At 42.9% G+C, this 20,637-nt stretch overlaps 1 protein-coding gene across 3 annotated transcripts in view; it reads right to left on the reverse strand.

Annotated features, from left to right (window-relative positions):
- Positions 1 to 1,318: 1,318 nt before the first annotated feature.
- LLGL2 (LLGL scribble cell polarity complex component 2) overlaps positions 1,319 to 20,637 on the reverse strand; it is a 40,781-nt gene continuing 21,462 nt past the window's right edge. The window contains exons 12-26 of one of the 3 annotated variants that reach the window (XM_063459137.1): positions 20,288 to 20,355; positions 19,728 to 19,881; positions 17,153 to 17,257; positions 16,277 to 16,569; positions 15,755 to 15,896; positions 15,287 to 15,437; positions 14,857 to 14,973; positions 14,447 to 14,613; positions 14,094 to 14,358; positions 12,828 to 12,981; positions 12,698 to 12,729; positions 5,210 to 5,260; positions 4,457 to 4,499; positions 2,747 to 2,808; positions 1,319 to 1,852 (exon numbers count right to left, since the gene is read on the reverse strand). In XM_063459137.1, coding sequence (XP_063315207.1) covers positions 1,845 to 1,852; positions 2,747 to 2,808; positions 4,457 to 4,499; positions 5,210 to 5,260; positions 12,698 to 12,729; positions 12,828 to 12,981; positions 14,094 to 14,358; positions 14,447 to 14,613; positions 14,857 to 14,973; positions 15,287 to 15,437; positions 15,755 to 15,896; positions 16,277 to 16,569; positions 17,153 to 17,257; positions 19,728 to 19,881; positions 20,288 to 20,355 — 1,812 coding nt within the window. In that variant the 3' untranslated portion in view covers positions 1,319 to 1,844. The remainder of the gene's footprint in view (positions 1,853 to 2,746; positions 2,809 to 4,456; positions 4,500 to 5,209; positions 5,261 to 12,697; positions 12,730 to 12,827; positions 12,982 to 14,093; positions 14,359 to 14,446; positions 14,614 to 14,856; positions 14,974 to 15,286; positions 15,438 to 15,754; positions 15,897 to 16,276; positions 16,570 to 17,152; positions 17,258 to 19,727; positions 19,882 to 20,287; positions 20,356 to 20,637) is intronic. The other 2 variants (XM_063459139.1, XM_063459138.1) reach the window with 2 other exon arrangements.

Here is a 20,637-nt window from a genome sequence, read left to right on the forward strand (position 1 = left end):
AAGACAAAGCTTATAACAACTGAATTGGCTGTATCCCCATATAATTTCAATATCCAATGAGACACAAAAGATATGATAGTGTAGTACTATCTGGCACCAATATGTGGGGGAAGAGTATATATTTGATTTAAAGTCCCTATTTTAATATACACATGTGAGTGCATAATTCACCTTTCCATAATCCGTGTTGCCAGACACTTATAGGACTGCCTATATCCCTAAATCTTTTCCATATTCATTAGTGTTTTAGGACCAGGGGAGGCTTTTCAAATTGTGGTGTACATCCATGTGTGTATCACTGGGTAGTTTGTTACACTATTTAATATAACTCTGTGGAGGGCCATGCATACAATGGTGTAAATGTTCTATTTTTCAGACCTTGTGATTTTTGGAAAATATAGGGGGGGCGAGGGGTGTAAATAAAAACAGAATATTAAAAAACAAAATATGCAGTATGTGACGATTGCAATCAGATTTAATACAACATTTCTAGATGTTCTTTTCAACTCTTCATGAGCATTACATACAAGGTCATGCTCTAAAGTGTGAATTTCAAATTTTTTGGCTACGCTGGAAGCACAGCCTACTTGGAGAAGGTTTCTAGTTTGGCTTAAAAAGGTTACGCCAAGCACCATGACCATTTCATTGATTTGAAGTGGCCATGGTGCCTGGAGTCTGTATGTGCAGATTTTTGCTTTGAAACTCTGCACATACAGAGATTAACCGTTCTGCTGCGGTGTAACTCCACCTCCGGCAGCATCATCAGCCAGCCTGGAACTAGCACGGCTAATGCCAGCCGTGTGTAAAATTGCCATCTGATGCTGGCATGCAAAGCATGTTGGCACCAGATAGCCTATAGCCTTCTCCATGCTGCCCCTAGTCTCCCTTCAGCCAGCTCTCGATGACCTCATCCCCCTCCAGTGAGGAGGAGTGACTGCAGCGGAGGAAGTAATTGGCTGAGGGAGGACATGGTCTCCACAATGTTTTGCTTGTTAAAAAGGTTGGGAGGGGAGGACCAGGCAAGCAAAGTTGCTATAAGCAAAAATTGTTTTATTTAAAAAAAAAAAAAAATAATATATATATATATATATATATATGGAGTAACCCTTTAAATTTGAAAATCACTTTGAATTCCCGATAATTCCTACTTGAGTTAATAACCCGGACAGAACTTCTCCTTGCTGCAATCTTTATGACCAGAGCATACATGCATTTCTTGCACAAAATAGAACACAAGTCATAAGTGAAGGTTAATTCAACGTATTATGAAGTTTTGCAACAGTGAATTTACCAAATCCAATAGACCGCCATAAGCTCATTAAGGCAAGTGTTCATATTTATTGGCCACATATACTTACATAACAACCAAATTGTTACATTCTACAAAAATAGACTGTAAGGCAGCCCAGTCACAGAATGGGTTCCTGGTATCTTGTCATGAAAGCACACCCTGCCTTATACAACGTATAAAACAATTGATGCTAAAAATACTCCAATAAAATGCAAAATATCTTATTTTTATACCACAGTGGACAATTAAAAAAAAAAAAAAAAAAAAAAAAAAAATTTAAAATACATGTTTTAAAATTACAATAAAATAAAACTCATTTTCTATGGTGGGTACTCTGCACAGACAGTAAGGCAATACGATTTATAACTTAAAAACAATTTTCTCCAAAAAAACAGCAATAAAAAGGTGTGTGCAGATATATGGCCAAAGGAAGAGTCCGAAGAAGTAAAGGAAACGTCTTGCAGCATGCCCGGCTCCAGGTATTGTAGTGTAATGGCACTGGGTTTGGAAACCCAAAAAGTCAGCATGGTATTGGCAGGTCCTGTCAGGCATTTCATTCTGCTTTACAAGGGAAACAGGGGGAAATGGAATTAGAATATTATAAGCTGTGCCTGATTCCAGCCAGTTTAAGAGCTTTATTTTGGGAAGCTCCCACCCCATCAATGTAGAATGCTCTCCCCAGCTCTCCCCACCTCCTATAACCTCTGATCCAATACAAGCACTTTATTTAGCATACCGCAATACAAAAATAAAGCAGCTCGATCCTCATTTTCCTACAGAGCACCGCAATTCTGGAATAACCTCCTGGACAAATTGAAATCTTCTCCCAGTCTAAAATCTTTTAAGAGATCTGTCAACATATCTCAATACAGAATGCACCTGTAATCATGGTTGACTAGATTTCTTACCAAATATATATATTTTAAAATATAGTATCCTATTGTAACAATGCACTGTTTTTTGGCCCAGAACTTGAACACGAGAAATCTGAATGTATCCTCGTATGTACCCTGGTAAAATGAGAACATATTTTATAAATAAATTGGGGATTGTCTGCCACTCCCATTTAAACATTTTTTTTTTCTTCCAACTATTGCTGTAGCTCTTCAAAAGAATTAAGAAGACACATTCATAATTCAAATGACCATTCGGCTAAATAAAAGATACACAATGTAGCCAGTCAGCTACAGCATTTTATAAAAACGCAAAGGGATCCAATCACTGGCAGTGAAGGTATTCCAGAATGGTGTTTCTGTTGGGCCGCGTACAATGCTAGACCAACAGATTAAACTGCCCATTATTCTGCATGCATAAAAGGAACAATAAGGTAGAAAGACTTGGGTTTTGGTTTCAATTTTTCCAAAGCGTTTTGCATGTACTCAACACTTTAAAGAGTGTCGTTTCAATATAATTGACAAAAAAAAATAAAAAATTTAAAAAAAAAAGGGTCCATACCTGCTCCATTGCTTAGTCTGCTTCCAACTCGGATCTGTCTGGAATTTCTTTCGTCATAGCTCCTGAAAAACAAGAGAGACTTCCCGCTGAATGCTCATGATCACTTGTTTCATACTACAAGCAGACTGGCTATATCACACCAGAAAGGGCAGTTTGAAATTTATCCAGGGATTGACAGTAGTCAGCTTTAAATGCTAAAAGGCAGATCTGCTGATAGTTCTAAAGAGGGGATCACACACCTTGCAAAAGCATTATGGACAAGTGACAAAGTATACAAACATCAGCAGTCAAGTTTAAAAAAAAAAAAACAAGCACTTTGGTTTTGTCATTTTTAATCATTTCTTATTTTGAGTCATAAATAAAAAGTGGATTTTCTTTGATTCTTTGCAATTAACTTATCATTTAGTTATATAAATGTTGGCAACTGGCATTTCAACGGCACTTTATTCCAAACATCTATTTTTTATCAAAATAGCCAAACTGGAAAATCGTCAAACTCGGTCATGTTTTCAGTTTGGCCGTTTTGTCTGTGTCAGTATGAAGACACACTGTAGCTCACAATACATCTTAACAGCTGAGAGGGATCACATAGAGGAACCTATGGCTTCCACACGCACTGGGAGAAGACCAGTACTGTTTGAGTCATACGGAGCCTGGGAATCCTCAGCTGTAAAATGCGCTGCCTTAGATGCATGAAACTACCTGGGGCTGAGAATACGCAGTTGTGAAAGACAATTGCCTCCTCCACATGACACTATCCTGATCATGCGGGGCATTAGTCATCCTGGCCTCAAAAATGCCCAAGCCCAATAGAAAGTCTCCTCAATATGATAGTTCTCACGTCCAACAGTGGCTTGGATAGTGCCAAAAATCGTCTGGAAGCACAAACCTGGCTTGGGGAACCCAGAATCAGTAGCGGTCTTAACTAATGCCAACAATATTAGTTACTGAATAAAGTTTATTATTTTTCTCCCAATGCACACTTGCAGCCACTTACTAGATCTGCAGAGACCGATGAATCTGATTAACGTCCCGATTCTCAGCAGTTGCCGCTTCCCCTGCCCAGCAGGACAAAGTAAGAGCACATCTGCTTCCTTTTTTTTTTTTTTTGGAAGGTTTCATTTATTGTGAAAATAAGGCTGAGAACAAATTATTTTACTAATTTTTTTTTACCTTTCAGCAGCGTTTAAAAATGCCTGTTTCCAACAATGGAAGGATAGATCATGGTCTAAGGAATTTGTTTTAAAAAGTACCAGTCATGCCCAAAACCAATATTACACTTTCTAAAGTTCATCAAATTTCAGCTATACATTGTGCTAGCAGGCGTATATAGTCGGAGAAAAAAAACCCAATATAATAGAATAATAATCAATTAATTCTTCAGTACAGACTCCATGCTGAAGAATTGATTAAGGAGAGCAGAACATATCTCCCACAATCGGCCCTTCTACTCTCCACCCACAGTGCATGTGCTGAGGTTGCTATGGTAACTTCCTAGCCAGCACTGCTAGAGTCTCCATGATGGCAATTAAGTCCGTGTGTCAGGGTCACGGAGGAGGTTTTCCCTGCCTGGGGCGGCGTCCCCAAACAGGACAAATCCGTGAAGAGACTGGAAAGAGAGAAGGAGGACCGGAAGGAGGCGTTCCAGAATGAGATCACGACGGGAGTGTGGTGTGGGGGGTGTTCATAATAACTGTATGACAGACTTACATTCTTGATCCTTCCAGAGTGCTCTGAATCTCCTTCAATGTCTCTGAAAAAAGGATAAAGAAAAATAATTATATAAGTGCATGATGCCAAGTCACCAACTTTCCAGTATAATAAAGCAACCAAGAACAATGAACCTATAAACACAGGATGTTTAGAACATATACAGTTTAATTCTGTGATATAGATCTCCATCAGAAGCCAGAATAGATGTGGATTAGATCGTTTTGGGGAAAATAAAAAGAAAGGGACTTGGCACACTTTTTGTATTCAGACTTTGAAAAGTTACATTAAGGAACAAATAATGGAAATAATAACAAAGACAGGCATTCGGAGACAGAGTAAAACCAGCTGTCATTAAGCAAGCAATTCCAAGAGGGGGAGGAGAGAAGACTATGTTTGGGGGAAGGGGGAATTACTAGCTTTCCTTAAAGAGGACTAAAAATAAGGCCCTATAATAAAACGCAAACCAAAAAAAAATGGTACTGCTCCTCAAACCTTATATTATAGGTTTTTAAACAGGATGTAGTGGGATCACGTACAAATTCGCAAGCACAAGGTTTGCCATCAGACTATCTACAAAAAGGGTGATCAAGAGTACTCACACTGAATTAACAGAAAACATTTTCAGCAGGGTACATGCAAACATCATGGTATTTTAAGGGGAAGGGAGCAGATGGGAAGCTGACCCAACAGTAGTTAACCCAACATTCAAACTATTAAAACGACCATTTAATCCACCAGCAGAATACTTACTTTCATCGTTTAGCAACGCATGTTCCATCAGCAGCCCTCGGTTCCTGTGTGCTGGCAGAGAAGGAAAAGGTCACTGCAAGCCCATGGTTATAAAAAAAAATAATAATTAAAAATAACATTTTAGCTTTTCACTTGACTTCATTATTGAATTGTTCCATATTCTCTTTTTGCATATAAATCCTGGAACGGTCATTCCCAAAGGACTTAAATCAAAAGGAGGAACGGGGAAGGGTTTAAAGGTGTTTCACACCATTGGTTACATAGAAATATGTACGGTGTCAGAATCCACTGACATTTGCAAAACCGTGTAGGCCTCAGCAGATAATCTTTTGAGAAGTTAAAATAAGCAGCAGTGTTTATGGATAAATGGATTGTACTTAAAACACAAAACATGCTCCGCTGAACAGCTTCAGTGTTCCGAAAGCCTGACAGAGACATCGTAAACACGAGACAGTTCACGGAGTCGGCAAACTCCTTTCAAAACTGATGGTCTCTGCAGGCAATTATATAACACTATGTGCAATGTACAGATTAGGAGAATTTTGTTTCTGCTGGTTTTGTTACCAACTTTAAGATTGTTTTCCTTTTTAGGCCTATTCGTTCTGCCTGTGCCAACCTGCACAATTTCCTTTCTCTCCCCCCCCCCCCCCCCCCATGTAAATTATAGATTTAACTACAACTCCCAGAAACGTAAGCAGTGGCCATAAGCACTGCGTGGGACATTAAAAGCAAAAACCGTACAATCAAACGTTAAACAAGCAGAAGTCACTTCCTCTTTTGGTAACAACGCACTTCAGATGCTGCACAGCATGATTAGTTGTGGCTAATGCAGAAACATCAAAAAGTATTTATATTATTTTCAAGGTATTTGATTCAGATATTTTTATCCATTGTTATGCACATTATGTATTACAAATAAAATTGGTCACTTCCTTCCTGTAAACACAAATGTCCATCTCACAACTAATGGTTTGCCAACAGTGCTTCGCTTTTACCATTTTTTTAATATCATAACAAAAAAAACCCTCTAGTTTCTATCTCCCTTACCAGCGCTCCCCATGCAACCTGAAGTACTCCGCTATATTATGTACTTAACCCCTTAGTGACCAGACCGTTAAATTTTCTTACCGTTAAAGACTAGGGCTGTTTTTTTTTACATTTCTGCTGTTTGTGTTAAGCTGTAATTTGCCCCTTACTCATTTACTGTACCCATTATATGTTGTTTTTCTCGCCATTAAATGGTCATCTAATAGATTATAAAATGATTGAAAAAGTAAAAAAAAACAACAAAAAAAAAACACACCTTTTCTAACTTTGACCCCTAAAATCTGTTACACATCTACAACTGCCAAAAAACACCCATGCTAAATAGTTTCAAAATTTTGTCCTGAGTTTAGAAATACCCAATGCTAACATGTGCTTAGCTTATTTTGGAAAGTTATAGGGCCAAAAGTACAAGTAGCACTTTGCTATATCCAAACCATTTTTTCCCCCTCAAAATGAACAAAAGTTACATTGTAACACTGATCTGTCAGGAATCCCTGAATAACCCTTTACATGTATATATATTTTTTTTTAAAGAAGACAACCCAAGGTATTTATCTTGGGGTATTTTGACTTTTCATGCAACCATTTTACCACCAATCTATGCCAAAATGAAAAAATATAATAATTGCCGATTTTTTTTGACACATAGCATTTTAAGAATACATGTACTGAGAACTTTAAGGGTTACTGCCAAAGAACACCCCAATATGTGTTCAGCAACTTCTCCCGAGTACAGGGATACCCCCATGTATAGGAGTGTCGGGTTATCTGGGGGCTAAAAGACCTTATTTGGAGGGTGCACATTCCAGTTTTCCCAACTTGGAATTTTCACAGCTGGTCATCATGCACCCATGTCTTATTTTGGACATTTTTGAAGCCGGCCAATGTAATATACCCCCATCAAACCATATATTTTTGAAAATTAGACAACTCCCGGTATTCAATATGTCCAGTCTTTTTAGTAGCCACTTAGTCACAAACACTGGCCAAAGTTCGCATTTATATTTGTTTGTGTATGAAAAATGCAAAAAAAAAAAAAACATTATGAACGCTAACTTTGGCCAGTGTTTGTGACTAAGTGGCTACTAAGAAAGACTGGACATACCCCATTTGCAATACCTTGGGTTGTCTTCTTTTACAAATGGTATGACATCATGGGGGTAATTCTCATTCCTGGGCTACCATACGCTCTCAAAAAGCAACATAACCAATCTGGCCTTACATTTGACCCTGTAACTTTCAAAAACCACTATAAAACATGTACATGAGGGGTACTGTTATACTCGGAAGACATCGCTGAACACAAATATTAGAGTTTCAAAACACAGTGAAAGTGCCATTTGTGTGTGAAAAATGCAAAACAAATATTACTTTCACTGACAATACCATCGCTGTGATATGTTTTACGGTTTTGAAACACTAATATTTGTGTTCAGCGAAGTCTACTGAGTTTTAGGGCGTCTTGGAAAGTTACAGGGTTAAATATAGTGCTAGCAAATTAAATTCTCTGGACTTTGTTTGGGTTATCAGGCAGGTCCCGCAAATTGCAATCACTAAAATTACATAAATATGCACGTAAAAAAATAAAAAATAAACCATTTAAATTATATATATATATATATACACACACACACAAAGTCTACATGTATATTTATGACATTTATGTAAATTTTTTATAATCTATATACACACACACACACACACACACGCACGTGTGTGTAATTTTCCGCTAAGTGTATTTTTATATTAATAAAAACACAGTTCGTATGACATAAGAGATCGGCAAGTACAGGAGAGTGATTAATTTTTATTTTTCCCCTCGATGCACTGCCTGGTTGCTTCAGAAGCTCTGCACTACACTGCCGGGTGCCACGTGGGGCAACTCAGAAGTGATTGCTCCAGGGGATTGCGCGATGCCTCGACACCGATCGCTGCAATACCATTAGAGCTGCTGGAAGCGATCATGATTTCTTCCAGCGCTCTAATTCCCCACGGACGTATCAGGTACGTCCCCGATCCTTAAGGACATTTTTTTGTCGGATGTACCAGATATGTCCGCGATGGGGTTAAACAACCTAATCCCGGGTTAAGCACCCAGCTATATTGGCCCACTGATTGGACACTTGTCAAAACTAGCATTGTGTAAGTGGAACATATTGTAACAGAGCTCCCTGTACCCCTGGCTGGGTACCTCTGCCCAGGACTGCTTCCTAGCTGGAACAGGGGACAAATCGCAATACTTATGCCCACAGTCACCTAGCTTGACTGGGGTCCGGGAACTGAATGGGGAACTCGCTCTAGCAATCCCAGTCCTGGGAGCTCTAGTCCTACAAGGACTTTCCCCGTTGAATCCTCCACACTGCAACACTGATTAAAGAGTAGCCCTTTACCCTCCCAGTAACCAGACAATACATAGTTCTAGGAATAGTTCTAAGCTGGAATACCTTTAATCTGGCCAGATGGCCTGCTTTAACACATTTCTGAACACAGACAAGCACGTCCATGACATTGCCGCAGAAAACACTATAACCCCTCCCCTTTGCCAGGGAGTTAATGGAGTCAGGAACTGTACTAAACTCAATTATCTCCAGGCACAAAAAAAACCCCCACACATTTCACAAACACCTCTAAAGTACATTAGAAATCCACAAAAGTTACCGTATTTTTCGCTCCATAAGACGCACCTCACCATAAGACGCACCTAGTTTTTAGAGGAAGAAACCCAGAAAACAATATATTCTGAACAAACTGTCCCATAGTGTTTCTTACTATGGGACAGTTTGTTCAGAATATTTTTTTTCTCCCCTGTCCCATAGTGTCCCCCCTCCCATAGTCTTCATCCCCCCTCCCCTCCCCATAGTCTTCATCCCCCCTCCTCTTCCCTCCCCTCCCCATAGTCTTCATCCCCCCTCCTCTTCCCTCCCCTCCCCATAGTCTTCATCCCCCCTCCCCTTCCCTCCCCTCCCCATAGTCTTCATCCCCCCTCCCCTCCCCTCCCCATAGTCTTCATCCCCCCCCTCCCCTCCCCATAGTCTTCATCCCCCCTCCCCCTCCCCATAGTCTTCATCCCCTCCCCTCCCCTCCCCATAGTCTTCATCCCCCCTCCCCTCCCCTCCCCATAGTCTTCATCCCCCCTCCCCTCCCCTCCCCATAGTCTTCATCCCCCCTCCCCTCCCCTCCCCATAGTCTTCATCCCCTCCCCTCCCCCCATCTCCCCCTCCCCCCATAGTCTTCATCCCCCCTCCCCTCCCCTCCCCATAGTCTTCATCCCCCCTCCCCTCCCCTCCCCATAGTCTTCATCCCCCCTCCCCTCCCCTCCCCATAGTCTTCATCCCCCCTCCCCTCCCCTCCCCATAGTCTTCATCCCCCCTCCCCTCCCCTCCCCATAGTCTTCATCCCCCTCCCTCCCCTCCCCATAGTCTTCATCCCCCTCCCTCCCCTCCCCATAGTCTTCATCCCCCCTCCCCTCCCCTCCCCATAGTCTTCATCCCCCCTCCCCTCCCCTCCCCATAGTCTTCATCCCCCCTCCCCTCCCCTCCCCATAGTCTTCATCCCCCCTCCCCTCCCCTCCCCATAGTCTTCATCCCCCCTCCCCTCCCCTCCCCATAGTCTTCATCCCCCCTCCCCTCCCCTCCCCATAGTCTTCATCCCCCCTCCCCTCCCCTCCCCATAGTCTTCATCCCCCCTCCCCTCCCCTCCCCATAGTCTTCATCCCCCCTCCCCTCCCCTCCCCATAGTCTTCATCCCCCCTCCCCTCCCCCATAGTCTTCATCCCCCCCTCCCCTCCCCATAGTCTTCATCCCCCCTCCCCTCCCCATAGTCTTCATCCCCCCTCCCCTCCCCATAGTCTTCATCCCCCCTCCCCTCCCCATAGTCTTCATCCCCCCTCCCCTCCCCATAGTCTTCATCCCCCCTCCCCTCCCCATAGTCTTCATCCCCCCTCCCCTCCCCATAGTCTTCATCCCCCCTCCCCTCCCCATAGTCTTCATCCCCCCTCCCCTCCCCATAGTCTTCATCCCCCCTCCCCTCCCCATAGTCTTCATCCCCCCTCCCCTCCCCATAGTCTTCATCCCCCCTCCCCTCCCCATAGTCTTCATCCCCCCTCCCCTCCCCATAGTCTTCATCCCCCCTCCCCTCCCCATAGTCTTCATCCCCCTCCCCTCCCCATAGTCTTCATCCCCCCTCCCCTCCCCATAGTCTTCATCCCCCCTCCCCTCCCCATAGTCTTCATCCCCCCTCCCCTCCCCATAGTCTTCATCCCCCCTCCCCTCCCCATAGTCTTCATCCCCCCCTCCCCTCCCCATAGTCTTCATCCCCCCTCCCCTCCCCATAGTCTTCATCCCCCCTCCCCTCCCCATAGTCTTCATCCCCCCTCCCCTCCCCATAGTCTTCATCCCCCCTCCCCTCCCCATAGTCTTCATCCCCCCTCCCCTCCCCATAGTCTTCATCCCCCCTCCCCTCCCCATAGTCTTCATCCCCCCTCCCCTCCCCATAGTCTTCATCCCCCCTCCCCTCCCATAGTCTTCATCCCCCCTCCCCTCCCCATAGTCTTCATCCCCCCTCCCCTCCCCATAGTCTTCATCCCCCCTCCCCTCCCCATAGTCTTCATCCCCCCTCCCCTCCCCATAGTCTTCATCCCCCCTCCCCTCCCCATAGTCTTCATCCCCCCTCCCCTCCCCATAGTCTTCATCCCCCCTCCCCTCCCATAGTCTTCATCCCCCCTCCCCTCCCCATAGTCTTCATCCCCCCTCCCCTCCCCATAGTCTTCATCCCCCTCCCCTCCCCATAGTCTTCATCCCCCCTCCCCTCCCCATAGTCTTCATCCCCCCTCCCCTCCCCATAGTCTTCATCCCCCTCCCCTCCCCATAGTCTTCATCCCCCCTCCCCTCCCCATAGTCTTCATCCCCCCTCCCCTCCCCATAGTCTTCATCCCCCTCCCCTCCCCATAGTCTTCTCTCCCATACTGTCCCCCTCCCCTTGTCCCATAATTACTTACCTGTCTTGTAGCGTTTCTCGGCAGCACAGGGCGCACCGCGGTACTGGAACTTGAATTTCATGTTCCGGTTTCCAGCGGGACTGAAAGGAAGTGCGCACACTGAGCTGAGTGCGCACTTCCTTTCAGTCCCGCCGGAAACCGGAACATGAAATTCAAGTTCCAGTACCGCGGTGCGCCCTGTGCTGCCGAGAAATGCTACAAGACAGGTAAGTAAAACTTCATATTCGCTCCATAAGACGCACAGACATTTCCCCTCACTTTTGAGGGGAAAAAAAGTGCATCTTATGGAGCGAAAAATACGGTATATCCCCTGATAGCCTCGATCTGGGTGACCAACATATCCAAAAATCACCCAGATTGGTTCAGGAATTTCCTGGAAGTCTTAATTTGAACAACCGTACACGAGGCTCCTGCCCAAAACAATCCCATAAAAATCAGGGCTAGCGGTTAATCTAGTTCGGTAGTTTAAAACCGAACATAGTCAATATTCTTACCCTGGAGCTTTTCCCCCCCTTGTTCGTGGGAACGTTGCCACCGAATAGAATCTTTCTAAGTGTTTATAAAACCGAACACAGGCGATCATGGAAGTGTTCGGGAGTTTCAGTGTCCAAAAATGGTTCCATGAACTCTATGACCAAACAACGCTGCCTATGTTCATACGAACAAGATGGCCACCACCTCATGATCGTCCATAGGAAATGCGGCAACCTAGACAAACACTGTGGTGGAAATTGCTACGAAGTAGCAATTAGTCTTAACAAGCTCCTGGGTGTTCTCCGGTTCGTGAAGCTGTTCGGTTCCAGAACCATATAGTCCAAATACACAAATTGACTTTTCAGTGTATATTACAAGGCCCATAGCCTGTGGGCAGGAGGCTGGCAAGCAGGCTTCTCCAGTAGCTCGTGGCAAACTCACGTGGAAAGGGGAGTTTGTCACACACATGTTTTCTTGACATTATCAATACTGCTTGCAACAAACTGCATGAATTGTGGGGAGAATATCCAACCTTAGTAGTACATTTGTTGAATGTAGCTTTCTTCGCACATTCAAATGACCATTTTTTTGTACAACACTGCAAACTCTTATGTGTTCCCCACTGAGGACCTTGCCAATGTCAGTTGGCAATGAGGACCTTGCCAATGCCAGTTTTGTGCATATTTGAAGCTTGCCATCAGCAAAACCAGCATAGTGGTAACAGGATCCCCACCTCTAGCCTCCTTGACGGCACTACCCCTGCAGTGAGGGGATGTGATGCCAGTGGAGGAGCTTTAGTTTAGTCGGGTGGAGGGAGGGTGTTACGCACAGACAAGGGACGTGTGGCTATGGCTGCATAAAACAAACAAAGGGGATTTAAAAGTTATTTTGGTACTTAAAGTATCCCTTTAGGTGAGAAAAAAACATTTTTTTTGGTGGGGGATTCAAAAAGTTCATGCTATGTTTCTTACCATCTGCATCTCCATCACTGCGGCTATTCATCCTGCATACAAAGAAACAGGTAATTATGTCAACAAAAGTGCCAACATTTTGGCGCTGTAATATATACACACACACACACACACACACACAATTCCTGACCTGGACCTTTCACTTTTCTGTTCAGTACTGTTGTCTCTCTGTGACAAACGACTCCGTGGACGTTCTGGTGGGTCCACGCGACAACGTGGTGCAACCAACCAGCACGTAGACAGTGAAAATCGCTCCATTTCAGAAGGGGAGATAAGATAGAAACCTAAAAAGTGTCAGCATAAAAAGCCTGGTCAAGAAACTATCATAACACCAAATGCAAGAGTCAAATTTCCTATTCCCGCCCTCCCCCCCCCATTTTAGATTATTCGTCAATACTATAAGCACACTCACTCAAAGCCAGCGGTAGCAGGATTAACACAAAACAACCACATACCTTACTGTATAGATTTAATAAAATAGCAAAACATAATGCACCAAAAATCCACCCTTCCCCCTCTTCTGAGGCAATATGCCTCTTCTCCCTTGACTTTAATGACAGCATCTTCTGTTCGCTTGAGCAAACTTTATTCATTAATTTCAAGCCAGTAAAGAACTTGCAATGGCTTCTCTTCACATGATAGAGCTTCTACATCAACATGCATGTACGGAATCACATGCACTCCTGCTCACTAATCCTCCCAAGCAAATGATTGGGAGACCACGGATTCCCAGCTATAGTACAGCCATGAAAACAGACTTATCCAAATTGTGAAATTAACCAGAATTACTTAAGAACTTAATCCTCTTCAAACTGATCAGATGCAACGCTAGAACTGGACCAAATTAGAGCCATACAACTTAGGAATTGTACAGACAACACTTAAAATAAAATCCCAAAATGAATGATGGGCAAATAGTTAAAAAGTATACCAAGCAAGGATTTTCTGGACTACCTAGTCCTCTCACTGAATGGATGAATGTGTGATGGTTACGATTCCAAGTGTTTGGGCATGAAACTGCTCACTTGCACATTTGTCTGTCCTATATTGTGGAAGACACCCCACATATAAGCAGAGGAGGATATAGGAGGAGGATATAGGGGTGTATTTTACAAAACTTTCTTTGCCAGAAGAACTGTGCATTTCACGCTCACACTCCCAGAGGCTGAAACACCTAGTGCTGTGGTGGCTGGACACCCGGCTACTATAGACCAGCAGATGTAGAGGGTAATGGGATAGGCATAAAATTACACTGTATAATAGCCCAGGTATGGTAGGGTGTGATTAGTAAAGACAAGTCACTCTGCAGTAACAATTCTTAAATTAAAAAGGACACAAAACAAGAAACATCAAATATGGGCAATTGCAGTTTACTCAGGGTCCCATGGATTCTCACCTTGTCCATGCTTCGTGAAGACACAAGATGCTATACCACTTACATCCTCCTTGCGGATGCAGTCGTATCGCACCTGAGGCTTCAGATGAGGCAGAGACACCACCTGTATGTCTCCTAGATTGGTAAGTAGACTCAGGTGATTCTCCGAGTGGTCCTCTGCACGAGAGCTGCTAAACGAGCACACAGCAGCCTTACGCACCCGGCACCCTTCTGTGGCCGTCAGTTTCAGCTTCAATTTGCTGCTGACTTTGGGGAGAGTAAAAATCTGTGGACAATAAGGAGGACGTGCGTGATTTCATTGTTCACTAAGCTGTGAACAGAGACTGTTAAACAAAAAACTATTCCCGATCTACCTTAAACTGTTCTTCAGACAAGACCAGCAACTGGTGGCTTCCCTGCATGTCTGGGCTCTTTGATAGATCATGTGCAGCTTCAAGAGGCTCCGGAAGAGGAACGCCATGGCCATCCAGAATAAGGATGCCAACCACAGGTGCGCGGTGTTGAAGCTGAATCTCTTTGGCTGGTAGAAATAAAACAGAATATATCACTTGCACTGCAAGGCTGGAGAGTCCATGGCATATTCATCGGGGGTGAATTTGTAAATTCCAGGACTAATGGAAATTTTAAGCCTGGATAGATTAGATGGAGGGATACATTAAAAACCACACACACACACACACACACACACACACACGTGTTTTGTGTGGGCAACCCTCACAATTTATACAATTGTATCAATCTACTATAAAGTTGATTGCCTTACCCTGTGCTGCAGTTACAGCTTCTTCCATCCGTCGCTCTGTAGGGGGTACCCGTAGAGAAAGTGCATACACTGTACCACCATTAGTGCCAGCCCATAAAGAAGGACAATGTCTAGAGCCTGATTAAAAAAAAAAAAAAGAAAAAAAAAAAGTAAATACTACACACATATCTAGACATAACATGACATTACATGTCTAGCATGGATCAAAAGTGATGAGTTTAACTAAAGGTTGTGACCGCTCACTATTCAGGTTCATTTACTTTAAAAACAGTAGAGAGGAGACAATGGTAGAGACGGAGGTGGATCGGTTTTTAAGAGCCATGTTAAAGAATACCTCTAAAACACAGAACAAATAAGTTCTCCACTGCTTTTGTTCTGCTGTACAGATCTCAGGCTAGAAGTGCTCTCAGTCCTCGCCAGTGTAACTTACTATCCCTAAGGAAGGTGTCCCCAAAGTACAAAGTGCGCACAAATCCAGTGAAGGAATCCTCTGCTGACCGAGCCTCAATCCTTCGCTGCACAGGGGCCAGCTCCATCTCCCGCAGAGCCTCCTGTTCAAATCGGGCATTGGCCTCCTGCACCTAACATGAACAAGAGACATATCTGTAGCAAATTCGGAACTTAAAAGACTTCACAAGACACATGTTGGTGACCAGTGAAGGTCTACATGAAGGCATTCATAAGCAAGATAGTTTATGCCACAGCTTGACAAAAAAAAAAAAAGCAAATAGATGATATAGATAAAAATAGATTAGATCACTTGAATGTCAAAGAGGCATACAGAGAACACTGTAGTACATATACATAACTCACATCCATCTCTCCCACACCGTCACTCACAAAGCTTTAAAATTTCACATTACTAAAAACCATTCAGAATACACAGGGAAGTGCTTACTCTGCTGTCAGTTCCTGCTCTGCGCTTGTTGACCTGACTCCTCCGGATGCGGCGGAATGACTGACGCAGAGACTTCTTTAGAGACTTTACTCGAGACAGAGGTCCTTCCAAAGCAAGCTGATCACTAGCATGTAATGTACACCTGCAAGACAGACACAGCAACAGTGCACGTGTTTCACTTTAATAAAATCTCCAAGAATCAGGACAAGACAACATGGTGACGCCATGATCTATGACATCTCCTGATTGTTCTCAAATTTTGTACGAAAAAGGTGTCAACTGGAAGTGTATGTGTGATACAAAGAACACACTATGGGAACACCTTAAACATCAAGCCCTCCGGTGTGTTTGGCTCCAATGTTCAGCTATCACTACATTGTAAAAAAGCATAAAACATTGCCATCAACCAAGGAGCAAAGTATATAAACCTATATGAATATTTTTTTTTTATATACATAAACACTCTAGCATACTTTATTTTTTTTATTTTAGCTTTTGAAAATACCTTCCAGAGGCACTTACTTGACCATCACTTGACGCTTTTGCTGATAATCATAGAGGCCAAAGCCATGACTGGTACCAAAAGCTAGTAGTTTCCACTCGGAGTGCAATGCCATTGCAGTGACCACAGCAGGAGGCTGGCACTGCACTAAAGAGAATGGCTGGAATCCTGGAGGAAAACGGACCGCGTCTGTCCGGACACGTAGCTGTTCATGACCTTTCCAGCGATAGCCTTCCTGTTCCTGCAGAAGATCCACCACAGTTTCTTCTACCACCTGCTCTGCACTCTCATCATTCAACTCCAGAACTAAAACCTGCAATGCATTAAGGGAAAATAAATAAATAAATAAATAAAAAAAAAAAAAGAATTAACCCCTTAAGGACCAAACTTCTGGAATAAAAGGGAATCATGACATGTCACACATGTCATGTGTCCTTAAGGGGTTAAATAAGCTCATCAAGTAATTTAGATAGGTTTGTCTTCTCAGGACACAATCTATGAATCAATCTGTCCCTTACAATCCAAAAAAGCCAAGCCCCACTGGATGTATGACTGAGGCAGACCGTACACTCTTCTTAAGCCATACCAATTTCATACTATCAATGGTTACCAGGGAGTATCAGATGACCACCAAAGCCAATCACAGTTTCCCACTAATGCTCCAGCTATTGCTTCCTCATTGTCCCAAGCAACCAATGCTCCCCCCCACACCCCACATGAACGCTATAGGGCTCCTTTAAGGATGAACCTTGTGGATTATATTTTACAGTTACGGTTTGGCAAGTCTTGGTTAAAGCAACCACTAATGTAATTTTCCCAGATTGTGATAAGAACAAGAAGAATCAACTGGTAAATAGGTAGAATCAATTCAATCTCTATGTGTCCATTACTCTCACCTGACCAGCAGTTCCAGCAACAGACAAGTAACCACTGTACTTGCAAAGATAAATCTTCTGTATTCCGAGTCTTGGGTCATCACTGTATGGGTCAAATGAGCCAACCTAAAGCCAGGCAAGTGGAGTTAGAGAGGGATGGTCAAGGGCTTGGAGACAGTGAGCAAAACACACAAAATGATAACGACTTACTGAATACGAAGATATTAGAACCTGCATCATAGACTTAAAACCACAAATTATTACATACTAATAAAGCTCCAACATATACGACAGTGCTATACAATACATGGACTAACATGCATGTAGTGACACTCCCAAAACAGCTACCTTGATCGGAAAAGTTAAAGACAAAAATTTTTTTTTTTTAAATAATAAATTAAAGTGATTAAAAAGTAGACTTCACAAGTCCAGTATTTTAGTCCTGCCAAAAGCACGTTTCGCTCCAGCTTTTTTTAATGCTGATTGAGAAAGCCAATCAAATGAAACGTGTCTTGGCAGAACTACAATATTGGACTTTTGTGAAGTCTACTTTTTAAAATCACATTTTTTTAAATTTATGTTTACTAATAAATACTTGTTTATCAATTTTCATGGCCCAACTTGTGTGAGGATTGTCACTCCACAAAGTGACAGCCAGGGATTTATGGGGCTCTGAACAAGGTGAGTTGAGTTGCACGCTCGCCTATATATTTCGCTCTACTTGTTGCATAAAATTGATTCTCTCCCCCCCACCCTATTTGAAATTAAAAAAACTCAAAGAAGCAAGGTGTGGTGCTGCCTCAAGCGTGCAATTGGGCAAAAAGTGAGCCATATCCCTAGGCTCTAACCCACGTGAGTGGTTTTTGTAACCATTATTTTGTACTCATCACTTTAAGAAACCATCTGCACTTTAGGTTTCTGTTTTGTTGTGTTTTAGATGGCATTTTATGTAAATTTCTACTCATCTATATACTGTAAGGGGTACGATAAGCCTTTATTTCTAGTGTTACTATTTTTTTAAAATTAGTTTTCACTATAGCATTTTCTGGTTACCAAATGATTGTTTAGGGAAGAAAGGTATCCATACACAAGTGTTGTTGAGCTGCTAATTGTTTTAAACATAGTTTACACTTGTTTTAAAGTGCTGTTTCAATATTCCTTTCTTGATGTATATTTTTTTTGCAAGAAGTCTGTTCCTGTAATTTCATTCCTGCTAAATTTTTCATGGTCAGCTGTAAGTGGAAGTGTTTAGGAACAACAGCAACTCAACCACAAAGTGGACAGCTACCTAAAGTCACAGAGCAGGGTCGCCGAGGGCAGTCTTTGCTGATTCCATAGCTGAAGAGGTTCCAACTTCTACTGGCATCAATATCAGCACACAAACTGTGCTGTGGGAGCTTCATGGAATGGGTTTCCATGGCCAAGCAGCTGCATGCAACCAAGTACAATGCCAAGTGTTGGATCGAGTGGCATAAAGCACAGTGCCACTGGAAATGAGTCATGTGGAGTGACAAATCATGCTTATGTTTGGCAGGAGAACATTACATGCCTGACTGCTCTTTGCCAATTGTAAAGTTTGGTAGAGGAGGGATAAATGGTATGGGGCCATTTTTCATGAATTGGTCCAGGCCCTTACTTCCAGTGATGGGAAATCTTAATATCTCAGCATACCAAGTGTCAGGATTTCTCCATGTTGTTTCCAGTATGATCGGCCTTACCTGTATGACTTCCGGGTTTCCCCGATCCGATTCCGCCCATGCGTCCGACGTCACGCGCTTCCCTTTCTAAAAGAAGCCGCGACCGGATCCATCAAATTGTGCCTCTCGGATACTTGCTACATTGTTGCCGATTGCCGACAGAGCTCTTCGATTTGATTACCTGTGTACCGAACCGTTCTTGCAGGATCCAGACTACGCTGACTTCTCCTCTCCCAGACTTCACCATAATCCACCCTATTCTGAAAAGTACTTCCATGCTCATCATCCAAGGAAAGCAAGATAAGTTCTCCAGATCTTGTGAGTTTTATCCTATATAGGGGTTTATTTGATGTACACAGTTTGCACTGTTTTTATATTTTAGTTTTTTAGATTGATCCTACCATTTTTATTACGTTGACTGGTGCAGTATTTGTTTTATTGTTTCATTATCTATTCTCAAGGGCTGTGGGATACCCTTTTCACTACACCAGTCATTTTATATTTGTATTTTGGTAGCGCCCATACACCTTTATATTTGTGTATAGTGCTTGTATGAACATTAACGCTTAAATAGCAGAGTTAATACTGCAAGGGACTACTAAAACTACTTCATTAAGCTGAATTACATACACACAGTGATTAGTTATATGTGAGTAACATGAGGTTAAATACACAGCAAACACCAAAACAGATTCAGCTTAATGATGGAGTTTTGATACACAGACCCGGGGCAGTATCAATTTTCTACATGTCCTATAGAAGATTAGAATGACAGGTCACACACACACACACCCCATAATAATCTGCACCTGATATAATGAGAAGATAAAAACCACCAGTCTTGGAAGTTGTACTGAACAAACAAGGGATTAGATTCCGATGACAAATCGATGACTCACTTTTCTGAGTGGGGGCCAGTCGTCCTCTCCATGAGCGTTGAGATTGTCATTGTGGTCAGAATCTGTCTGAAAGACGCCCACGGTGCTCAACTTGTACATAAGCTGCAGGCACACCCCCGATGCATCCCAGAAGCGCACAGTGCCATCCTCATGCCTGCCCAAAAAATGTACAGTGTCAAGGTTGATATATTAGGGGTAGTTACAGAATTATATAAAACAGTTTATTTTCATAATCTTTGCATCCAATAGTATAGATTACTGATAAGGATTACCATATATAAATGTAATCAAAGGTCATTCCACATGACTTTCTAGGGAATCTCTTCCTACAAAGAACTTAAGGGTTACTTCTTGTGCCCCACGTGCCCCCCCAAAAAACAAAAACAAATACCTTCCCTTTTCCAGAGCATGAGGGATGTCAGGGAGGAGAGGCGGATGGAGGAGTTTCGGCACAATCAAATTAAGGAAGTGTGAAGATGGATAGGAGCACCTTTCAGGTACCGATGAGATAAGCGATTGGGAAGTTCTCTCATGCAATAAGTTTCCAATAAAGTACTCACCCTGTAAGTAGTAAGTCTCTCTGTGGTGGTGCAGGAGCTAAATTCACGCCTCCATCAACTGGCCAGGGCTGTTTTTAGAAATTGTAGAGCGCATTCAGAAAGCAGCAAAAAAATATGAATAAAATCACAAAGTCAAGCCCTGCACGCATACAGATTAAACTCACATGTGGCAGAATGTGAAAGAATTGTCAAAAGTATGTAGGCACCTTGTTTACACCTGCTCAAGCAACGCATTCAAAGATCAGGGGCATGAATATGGACATGATCCAACTGTGTTGCCCATTGAGAGTTCCCCAAATCCTTGAAAGCTTTCTACTAGATGAAGGAACATTGCTACAGTGTTGTTTTGG

Source organism: Pelobates fuscus, chromosome 6, assembly GCF_036172605.1.
Source record: "Pelobates fuscus isolate aPelFus1 chromosome 6, aPelFus1.pri, whole genome shotgun sequence".
Taxonomy (NCBI): domain Eukaryota; kingdom Metazoa; phylum Chordata; class Amphibia; order Anura; family Pelobatidae; genus Pelobates; species Pelobates fuscus.